Source organism: Chinchilla lanigera, unplaced genomic scaffold, assembly GCF_000276665.1.
Source record: "Chinchilla lanigera isolate Chin_1 unplaced genomic scaffold, ChiLan1.0 scaffold00039, whole genome shotgun sequence".
Taxonomy (NCBI): domain Eukaryota; kingdom Metazoa; phylum Chordata; class Mammalia; order Rodentia; family Chinchillidae; genus Chinchilla; species Chinchilla lanigera.
This window is the reverse complement of record NW_004955440.1, coordinates 7208256-7220364: the sequence shown is the minus strand read 5'-3', so window position 1 is coordinate 7220364 and position 12109 is coordinate 7208256. Positions and strand designations below refer to the sequence as shown.

At 32.3% G+C, this 12109-nt stretch overlaps 1 protein-coding gene across 1 annotated transcript in view; it reads left to right on the top strand.

Annotated features, from left to right (window-relative positions):
• Lrp1b (low density lipoprotein receptor-related protein 1B) overlaps positions 1 to 12109 on the top strand; it is a 1427040-nt gene that overhangs the window by 1255202 nt on the left and 159729 nt on the right. The window contains exon 67 of the mRNA XM_013517439.1: positions 11781 to 11897. Coding sequence (XP_013372893.1) covers positions 11781 to 11897 — 117 coding nt within the window. The remainder of the gene's footprint in view (positions 1 to 11780; positions 11898 to 12109) is intronic.

The following is a 12109-nucleotide window of genomic DNA, read 5'->3' as shown; positions in this document are numbered from 1 at the left end:
ATCTGGAACTCCAGGGGAAAAAAAGAAGCTGCAGAGATGGAAACTCAATTTCATTGTTCTCGCAGTTCTTTTTGCCTCAGAGTTTCTGTGGCTAGAAATTTACCTTATTTTGTAAGTAGAGTTATAGCACAGTATTAGCTCCTTCTAAATGTTCTTCCTGGCCTAGAAGAAAGAAAGGAGTAACTAAAAAAGAACATTAGAAAAAGCAGCAAAATTTCTACGTTTTCCAACTCTATATAAATGTTGGAAAGTTGAAATCCTCTCTTCTTCTCAATTTTGCTCCAAAACGATTGTATGTGTTATAATTTGCAAGAATGCCCAAGTGAGTTCTGTAATTGCAAGGTGCAAATTTTCGAACCTAAATGAAACAGATGGCCAAATTTACAAGTGACATTTTGTTTTAATAACTAAGACATAAATTAGTAGTAAAATAGTATTTAACTGCAAGTTAGGCAAAGATAAATTCATTGAAATACTTTTGTGGAATTGTTAATTTATAAAAATTACATGTACATACAACAGACATTATTTTACATATTCATTGCAGAATTGATGGTTACCCCGATAACATACTTATTTCGACCTTTGCCACAGAGCTAGGAAAATAGTGTGTTTCATATGAAAAGTTAGTAGAGTACATATTTTAACTATTAAACATAAAGGGAATACTTTAGCAGCATACGTTTATTGAGAATGTTTTTATTTGAAAACTGTGATAATAAAAATATGAAAGCATCCTTTAAGTCACAAGTTAACATGAAACTTCTGGCATCTCTGAAGATGAAATTTAGACAACACCATTGATTATTTGCACATTCTGAACCACATATGTTGTTTTTGGTATGTCTAGGAAATACTGGATTATTCAAGTGCCACTTTAAACTTGCAAGGTATGTTTTTAGGGAACTAAGGAGGTAACTGAACCTGTGTATCAGAGAATAATAGTGATGACAAGGATAAGATAGATATATTCTACATCTTAGGAAATTCAAAGTATCATTCACACATGAATTGTCACACTTGAAATAGAAAGTTAATGAACACAGTCAAACAAACTGCAAATGCCTAGGACATTTCAGAACCTTTATATATCACTCCAATCTTTCGTGGTAAAATAATACAATTGGGAGAAATAGAAGAAAAACAGTAAATTGACAATTAGGATATTTTAAATGTTCCTAATAACTGTTCAGGAAATAGTAAAATGTCACCTATGATTTCATATTGTATATTCCATAAGACACTCTAAGCATGCATAGTATGTAAATATTCTTTTACTATAATTTAATTAGTGGAGGCTCAGAGAATTTCAATGGTATTCTCAATGGTGTACAGCTGGAAAATGGTAAAGCAGAATCTTGAATTCAAGCATTCTAACTCCAGCTGTTCTGTATTTCCATAAATTAGGCTACATGTAAAACCTTGGGAACATCTGCAAATTTATAAAATTGATAAACATAAATAACAGAATAGTTTTGCTTTACTTTATAAAATAGAAGGGAAGGTGGTAAGCTCAAGCGACAAACAAGCTATGTGAATACAAACAGTAGGTATATATATCTAGCACAGTGTATATATACGTATATATATATATATATATGCTTCTGTGTAGATATGTATGTACTCATATATATATATTCATATGTATGTTTACTATTGTATTAGTTCTATTAATTCAGAGTCTTAAATTCTGAGTTCTTAATTTTTAACAGAATAATTTTCTTTCAGACTACTTTACCATGCTTAAAATACTTGAATGTATAAGAACTACATAACAATTTGTCTTAGTATAATTTTATGTTTTCCAAGCTCAGAGGAACTCTAATAGTAAATCAAATTATATCATTAAAGTAAAATGAAATAATTTGGGGAATGTGAGGAATGGATTAAAAGATGTGGTATTTCTATACAATGGAATATTACTCATCTATAAAGAAAGATAAATTCAAGGCTTTTATAGGTAAATGGATGCAACTAGAGACCGTGCTCACAAGTGAAATAAATCAGACTCACATGTTGAAACATAGTATTGTCTCCCTAGTGTAAGAACCCAAAAAAGTAGATAAAATCTGAAAGGTAAAATAGGTATTGTGCAAGGGAAAGACACTGCTCAAAAGGAAAGAGCAATTAGGAAGAGGGAAAGGAGAAAAGAAAGAAAGAAGGGAAAAAAAAGTATATATATACACACACACACACATATATATAAATATGTATACACACACACACACACACACACAAGATAGCTACTAATTTCTATTGATTTACTGAAAGAAACAGTTAATGCTTAAATTTTTAAACTTTTTGACCAATTTCACGTGCTTATATCTGGTAATCTGAACAACTACTTTGAAGACAGCATATGCAATATAACAACAATTATTGAATTCTTAAGATTTTTTGAAATTCTGTATCATTTCTAATGTTATTTTTATTATTTTTAATCTCTTTAAAGTAAAAAAAATTAAAAATAAATAAATGAATGAATAAATAAAATGAACTATGCAGCTCTTAGCTGTTCAGTCTGATGCACTTCATCAGCAATAGACAACATGAAAAAACCACATGAAATGAGATACAGAACTCTCCCACTTCCCAGAAGGCTGCCTGTGACACCTTTCAGTCTCTTTCCCTAATGATTTCCTCCTCTACCAGTAGCTATTCTCCCACCATTTGTAAGAGTTTGTTGTATTTAGATATCATACACTTAAGTTCATACTTTAGGTTTTCCTTTGCTGTAGATTTTTCTACTTGCTTAAATGTCTAAAATACTTCCAAGTTACTGTCTTTTAAGTGTTTAGTCTCTTTATACCCATACAGTGTTCAACTGTATATTTCAGTTCGGATTACTTTCACAGTTGGTTATTGTAATGAGTGAGCTATGATCACCTTTGTAGAAATATGACACCATTTTCTTTTGCTTGAATGAAAACACCTGTAAAATTGTTAAGCCATGTAGTACAGTCATGTTTAACTTTACGAGAACTAGCACTAGGGAACTGAGGTCTTCCATGTTCTCACAAAAAATTGGAATGGCTTTTGATTTCAGTAATGTTGGTAGGTATCGAGTGGTCTCTCATCATAGTTTTGTTTCCATTATTTTAATAAGTAAAGATTTTGAGAATATTTATTTAGTACTCAAAGATCTTCTATTATGAAATATCTACTCAGTTTTGTTTGTTTGTTTGTTTTTTGGCCTATGTGCATGTAAGAGCTAAGGAATTGTTGGGGATTTTTGGATGCAAAACCTATTCCAGATGTGCATGCTACCAATCTCTATTTTCTTTACTTTTTTTTGTGTGTTTTTGAGACAGGGTCTCACTATGCAGTTCAGACTGGCCTTGAGCTCACTTTGTAGCTGAGGCTGGCCTTGAACTCACAACAATCCTCTTGCCTCAGCCTCCAGAGTGCGGGGCTTATAGGCATGTGCCACCACACCCAGTTTTCTATTTTCTTACTCTTGCTTGTCTGCTCATTTTCTCTGAATTCTTCAGCTTTCCTATCATGGAGATACAATGCCTGAAACCCACAATTATAAGAAGAAAGGCTTAATTTAGCTCATTGTTTCAGTAGATTCAGTACATAGTCAGCAAGCTGCAAGGCTGAAAGCTCATGGCAGAGAGATATGAAGGAACACAGATGCTTAATTCATGGTGTCTGTGAAGCATAACAGAGGAACAGTACAGACAGAAAGAGAAACTACTAGGTCAGGAGCTATATATAGTACCCAGCCAAGCTCATGCCTCAGTGCCACACACAGACCCAACCAAGAATGAGTGACACACCCAACCCAATCTGCTAGCTGTTAATCCAATGAAGTTGACATTTTAACATTAATGCTCACAATCCACCCCTTGTCATTATCACACATAAAGATATCATGTTCAACCATACTTAATCTCCAAACAAAGACAAGAGCCAATGCACAATTCTGCCTAGCACAATACAAATCTCCCACATGCATATGGGAACACAACCACCTATTTATGAAAGTATTGTGTTGAGTAGATGAGGTGATAGTGGATACATTTTCTCATTTCTGACTTTAGGGGAATGCTTTTAATTTTCCCAAATTTATATGTTGCTGGCTATTGTTCAGTTATAAATAGCTTCTATTATATGTAGGCATGGTCTTTCTATGCCTGTTTTCTTAGGGTTTTTAAATTATGATACCCGTTAGATTTTGTTGAAAGCCCATTCTTTTTCTATTCATACGATCATGTGGTTTTTTACTTTGGTTCTTTTTATGTGGTGTGTTATGTTTGTTGACATATGGATGTTGAACCATCCTTGCATCTCTGAGATGAAACCTTGTTGATTACAATATATTGTCTTCTTGATAATGTGCTGCATTCTATTTGCTTACATCTTGATGAGGATTTTTATATTTGTATTCATTAAACAGTTTTGTCTATAATTGGTTTTTTTATTTGGGTCTCTGTCTGGTTTGGGGACCATGATGATATTGACTTCCATAAGTGAATTTCAGAGCACTCCATCCCTTTCAATTTCTTTGAAGATCTTGGTGATATAACACCTTTAAAGGTTTTATAGAAAGCAAGAATGAAAGTATCAGTTTGTGGGCTTTTTAAATTAGCAGATTCTTTATTACTGTGCCAATTTCATTGCTTATTATTGGGTTATTAAGCTTATTTAAGTATTTTTATTTTAGTTTTGTAGTTTACATTTGTCCAGGAATCTATCCATTTCTTCAAAATTTATTAATTTATTGGAATATAATTTTTTGACTAGTTACTGGCTTCTTGGTTTGATAGTTCTGTTGTGATTTCACCTTTTTCATTTCTAATTGCATTGATGAGAGTCTTTTCTTGCTTTCTCTTGCTGAGACTAGCTAAGGACTTTTCTATTGTATTTATTCTTTTGAAAAACTAGCACTTTGATTCACTGATTTTTAAAAGTTTTTTAAAGTCTTAATTTTATTGATTTCCAATCTCATCTTTATAATTTCCTTCCTTAATTTTAGTTTAGCGGTGGTTCTTCATTGTTTTTTAGTGTCTTAAAATTTCTCATAGATGTATTTATTTTGGCTTGTTTGGTTTTCTTAATGTGAGTTTTGGCTGCAATGCATTTTCCTTTTAGAATTACTTTCTTTGTTGTACAGAGGTTGTATTGAGTTATACAGTCATTGTCATTAACCTACAGAATTTTTATTTATTTTCATCTTTGATTTTAGGAGTATGTTGTTAATTTTCTAGGAACTTCTGACTTTACTAAACTTTCTTCTGTTGTTGATTTCTATTTTCATTGTACAGTGGTCTGATAATATGTATGGGGTCATTTCAGTTCTTCTGTATTTACTTAAGCTAACTGGGTGCACGAGCATGTGATGTAGTTTGAAAACAGTACCATCTGCTGCTGAAAAGAATGTATAGTCTATTTTAGAAGGGAGGAATACTCTGTATATATCTGTTAAATGCATATGTGCAAGGGTGTAGATCAACTCTGATATTTATTTATTAATTTTTTTGTTTAATTGAGCTATCTCTTTATGAAAGTGAAGTGATAAAATCCCATACTCTGACTGTGCTACTATTTAATTGATCTTTTAATTGCAGTAGTTTTTTTTATTTTATGAAGATAGGTGCCTCAGTATTTGGTGCATATATGTTTATCAGTGTTAACTCTTCCTGTTGGATTGTTCCCTTAATTAGTATATAGTGACCTTTGTCTCTTCCAATCAGTTTTAGCTTGAAGTTTACTATGTCTAACATTAGAATTGTTGTCCTTGCTTGTTTTCAGGGTTCTGGTGCATGAAATGTTGTTTTCCATCCTTTAATTTTAATCTATAATATCTATTTGTATTAGCTGAGGTTGTTTTGTTTTGTTTTGTTTGTTTTTGTTTATTTGCACTTGGAATTGAACTCAGGACCCTGTGCTTGCCAGGCAGCACTGTGCCACTGAGCTATATGCCCAGCCCAAAATGAGTTCCTTAAATGCAACCAACTGTTAGACTTTGTTTTCTGATCCAGTCTGCCAATCTGTGTTCAGAGTAGCCAGGAAGCAGAGCCGGGGAACAGTGTCAGAAAGCAAGGAGCTAGCGTTTATATATAGTAAGTACACAAGGCCACGCCTCCATGACCCACCCATACATGCCCAGGAGCATATTTTACTAATCTGCTAGGTGTGTCTTACTTTCCAGTGAAGTTGACATCAGACTTAATGGTTACAGTCTATTACAGAATAAAGCATTTTAATTTTGATGGAGTCTAACTTACCATTTTTCTTTCTTACCATTTTTCTTCAACATTTATGAAGTAGGTTCAAATGCTTGCCAATTCAAGATTTTGAACATATTTTTGTTTACTATAAAACTTTAATATTATGTTCCTAATTTCAGATTATCTTTATGTGCATATTAAGATGAGGTCAAAATGTATTATTATTTACAATAAAAATCATATATTTTGCCAATTTTTAAAAAAGATTTTTTTCACAATTAATTTGAACAAGAGCGCCTCTTTGTTGAAAATTGCTTAACCATAGATATATGTGTACACTTTATTTTAAAATACTATATCATAATTACTTTAGCTTCATAATACTTTAAATCTGCTATGTTCATATTTAATCTCTAGCTTTATGTTTAATAACATTGTTTAACTGTTGTATACCCTTTGTATTCCCATATAATTTTTGAATAGTCATATCTATATCTTCAAAAATAACTTGTGGGAATTTTAATAGTGATTGTGCTAAGTCTACAAGTTAATTTAGAGAACTTGGGTAGTTTAATATTGATTCATGTTTTAAAAGTCTATTTTAGTAAGGTGTAATTTATATACAGAAAAACTTACACATGGTAATTATGTTGGTTGATAGCTTTTGACAAATATATATGCTGTGTGCTCACCATCTTAATCAAGATATAAAATATCGGTGCTTTCCCAGAATAGTCCCATGGTCTCTCATCATGCCCCATAATTCCAAATTTGATTTCTCTTAGTGTATTTCAGTTTCTACCTATTCTAGAATGTCATATAAACAGAATAACACATAATATACTATTCTATCTAGTTTCTTATGTCTGGTTTCTTTGTATCTGATGTTTAGATCTGTGATCTAAGAACGTGATATCTGTGTTCCTTAGGCATTATTCATTTTCTTTCAGCAATAATTTGTATTTTAATTATTAAAATCTTACATAAATTCTCTAGATTTATTCCTAGTATTGTTTTATTGATATTATGTAAACTGTTTTTTTTTTTAATTTGTGTTTATTTCCAATATGTAAAAATACAAGGAAATTTCTATATAGACCTTTTATCCCATGGGCCTTCTAAAATACATTTAATATTTCCAGTAGTATATGAATTCCTTTAAGTTAACACAGAAACATAAATTTCTCTGCCAGTCTCATTTCCCAAGTATTTCCACAGTTCCTGCTCTAAGAGCCAAGACTGTCACCAGAGTTTTTAATCTCTTTTCAAACATATCTTACATATACAGATGCTAACACTGTTGCAGTTCACAGCATAAAATTAGTTGTCTACTTTGAAGATTCCTCACTCTGCCGTCCTGGGAGGATAAAATTTGCACCAACATCATAAATTTGTAGGAAAACATCCAAAAGAGCAAGCTTCAGATATACAATTTGTTTCTCTTTTTTTATAACTCTAAAAAGGTGATAATATATTTTTGCAATGCTATTTAACAACATGAATTAATGTAAAACACTATGAACATTTTATATTAATTATTCTGGAACACTATATTGCACACAGATATGTTCTGCTTTTCACTCAGATTTAGGACAGCTAGCTAATTTTAATCTTTGCTGTTCACTGGAATCACCTGTCTAGGTTTAATGAATACTGATTTTGCTTACATCTTGAGAGAGTGATTCAGCTGAAATGGAATATAATATGGAAAAGGGTGTTTTTGAGTTTCTGAGATAATTTTAAGTGTAGACAATTTGGAAACTTACAATTTAGACCTTATTCACATACATTGTCATACTGTATATTATATATATATATAGAGAAAGAAATGTATATATTATGCTATATATACATATGTTAATCATCAAGAGAGATTTTAAATGTAGAACACAGCACCATAGTTTTTGTTTGTGACTTTTATGTAACATCAAGAGTTAAATAATTTGGAAATAAAATTTGTATACTTTATATAAAACAATTAATCTTTCCCCAGTATTATTTGTGCCAAGAGGAAATTTTATGAGCTTGATATTTTAAGAAATACATGTAGAACTTTTCTGGTACAAATAATGATACTATGCCAATATAGGAAAAGGTAGAAAATAATTATTTTTTAAAAATGTACTTGATTGTAAGTTCAGGGGCTAATCTTTTACAGTCAGGGAAGATTCTTCTCAGGGTCACTATTCTGATACTATATAAAATTATGTATTATCTGATTTAATGTGAACTTTCTTATATTGTTGTCTCCTAAATTTTTAAAATATTATTAAAAATTCCATAAAAACACGTGATCATAATTAAATAAAATTGATATTTGCACATAGAGCAGTAATTTTTTATAATTGAAAGTTTTATAAATATGTAATTTACTATGAAACTCCATATTTTTTATTAGGCATTACTCAGAACTTAAGCATTGTAACATTTTCCTGAATTCATTAAGATTTGAAGAATGGTACTTTAGGGGGCTGGGGATTTAGCTCAGCTGCACAGGGCCTGTGTGGCAAGTGCAAGGTCATGAGTTCGATTCCTGGTACCGGAAAAAAACCAAAAAAAAAAAAAAAAAAAGGTACTTTAGAACTTCTGCAAATCTTAAGCTAATATTTAAATGTAAAGCATTATGAAACAGTGAAAGAGGATAAAATATAGACGCACACTTCACACCAAGACACAAGGTAGTTTATGAGTAATTATTAGCAAGTAAATAGGAAGAAGTAAAGAGAATATATATATATATGTATAAATGCATTTGAAATATCTCTTGAGAGTTTCTGTAATAACAGCTGGATATAATTTTCTCCTAGCCATTTATCACAATTTAAAATCTTTTTAAAATTAGAGAAATTATTTAAATTATTCTAATACTTATTTTCTTCTTTGATTTGCATTAATATAATAGTACTTCTTAAGGATATTATGGGGACTGAGTGTGACCTTGTTGTGGAAATGCTTAGCTAAGAGCTAGGCTAAATCCTCAATAGATGGTTATTATTAATTTTCACAACTGTGGTAAACCATTTTTGCTTTCATTGCATCTGAATTTTACAAGATGCATTTGAAATATGAATTACATTTCAAAATAATGCACCTTTTAATTAATTTATTTTGCTACTCTGAATTTGAAGCACTTCACTGTCCATCTTTAACATAGCATAGAAGGAGCTGATCTAAGTACATAAAAGAGATGTTTCAAATTTTGCAGAGACACTCATAATTGTGTTATTTTATGTTACTAATTTAGCAACAGTTGTTTCTTGACTGCTTTGCTCTTCACTGTTATTTGGATACCAAGGCCAATATCCTCACCAGCCAGCTTGCTAGAGATCCTGATATACTAAATCTCAATAATCATTATAGCAAAATTCCCAAGTGAGTTATAGGAATGCATGTGAAAGTTTAAAAATCACTTCTTTAGACTGTATAGTTTACATTTTCTGAAATTAAGACGTATATGATTAAGCTTTAAATCAACTTTTACATTCTAATTCTGGCTATATGGGATTTCTTGTATAGAACACTGAATGGAGAGTAAAAACACTTGTTTTAAATGTTGACTGTGCTATTTAATGTTAGTGAAAATTTATCAAATTCCTAAACTTTGAAGAGTTTCTTTCCTATTGACTGTAAACTAATCAGCCAGTTAATACTTTTTGTCACAGTCCATGGGATTATCTAAACCATGGGTGGTCCACCTTGTGGCTTGCCTAGGTTGAACTGAGGGAAGAGAATTTGTCTTAGGCTACATTTAAAATATGTATAATACAAAACATAGTAACTAAGGAACCATATGTTTTTCCGTATTACCAAAGTTATATATATGACTTTAAAAATACCATGAGCAAAAATGGCTGATACGTTTTTATGCTTCCTATGGCATTGTTAGCAGGGTTACTGACATGCTTTGTTCTTCCTCAGGGTTCTTGCTAAGTTTTTGTTGTTTTGAAAAAAGAATTGACAGAAAAGACGGTAGCAACTTGTTTTGCATTTACTAAAGTTATTAAAAGTAGGATTAAAGATATAAAAGAAATATGCTTTGCAGAGTGCAGAGTGGGCTGATGAAAAGGCTCACAGCGGCCGGGAGGTTAATGGCCACTGGCTTTTATAGCCCCCATGCCGATGTCAGATATGGTCATTTTATCAAAAATCTGCTGATCTTGTGCCAGAAGAAATGAAGTCAGCACTGTCAGATTGGTACAAGGTGTAAGGTTTTGTAGCTGTCTGCACACTTCCTGGATCCCTCTGATTGACAGGTCATTCTCACTTACCCAACCTCTCTGTCATGCCCTAAACTTCTGTCTCAGCATGGCTCCTGAAAATCCATTTTAACTTATTAAATTTATTAAGAAGTAACGAACAGCCATGTTTAATAATTAAAGCAGAAAATGTACATGCCTAAGGACTATAAATGTCCGTCTCCACTGCCAGAACATTCACGGTGGTTTAATACTGCATTAGATAATTGCTGCACTTTACTACCACCTCACATATACAAGAACAGTCTGGTATACAGGGGTTGCCACTACACCTTCTGTGGCAGAAATAGGCGGTGGAGTCACCAGTGCAGTGCACCCTCTCATTGACGGCTTTCTGTTGTTGCTTACACAGTTCCTGATCACTGTGAGCTCAGGTCATGACAAACGTTGCTAAAAATTACATATTAATGTTAGAAGTTTACAATCTTGTGTGGCCACTTTGCTAGCTGTCTGAGGCAGCATGTGGTGCATGGGATGTGCTGGACATGCCTTGTTCAAAGGCTCATGATGCATAGGACATTATTGATCTTAATCTCTGTCTACATGTGAGGCATTATTACAGCTTCACCATCGATATCTGAAAAATCTGAAATCTGAAATGCTCCAAAATCCAAAGCTTTTTGAAAGCCAACCTGACATTACAACTGGAATATTCTATGCCTGACCTCATATGACAGGTCTCTGTCAAAATGTAGATATACACAAAATATTAAGGAAAATTATCACTAGGTTATTTCTTTAATGTGTATATGTGATGTACACTTATTTTGCATTTACACTTGGGTTCAGTTCCAGTGACACCTCATTATATTTATGTAAATATTGTAAAATCTGAAAAACATCTGTCACCTGAAATATGCGTCATCTTATACATTTTTAGAAAACTTATACTCAACTTACCATTCTCTATGAGGTTTATGGTTGGTTAATGACAAATATTTAAAAAGAGTAGCTACACTGAAGTAGATTATGGATAAGAGGACTTGTGAAAAACAAGATGGAAATCTTAAAGGTTGAATAAGAACAGCAGACAGAGTGGGCTAGACAAGGAGTGCCCTTACAAGAGGATGGTTTGGGATACTTTTGCTTTTTTCTGAGTGATTTGTGTTGACTTCCCTTGGGTGGTCTACTGAAGAGTTTTATAATCAGACTTTGATGAACATACGACCAATAACGACACAAAACAAGGAAAAGATGAATTATCCAGTACTTGTTTTCATCTTTTTCCTAGAATTCTTTTCAGCCATTGATTTCTTTAAATTCATAGGAAGTGTCATGTTTGGTGGAATAATATTATGAGGAGTGTCCTCTTGGAAGTCGTTGCAAACTGTAGCTCTTTCCATTACAGATAAAAAGACATGTGGACCGCATGAATTCCAGTGTAAAAACAGCAACTGTATTCCAGATCACTGGCGATGTGATAGCCAGAATGACTGCAGCGATAATTCTGACGAAGAAAATTGTAGTAAGTAACTCGTGCCGAATAACCCTGTGATCTGGTCAGGGCAGCAATTTTTCTTTCGGTTAAGGTAAAATGTGAACCTATCTATCCTGCAGCTCACAATATTATATGTATATTTACATTTGGGCAAGAATATTCAGACTAAATTGACCTAAATCTTACAAGATAAAATTACTGAAATGCTTATCCTTAGAGTGATTTTCTTCCAGTTCTCA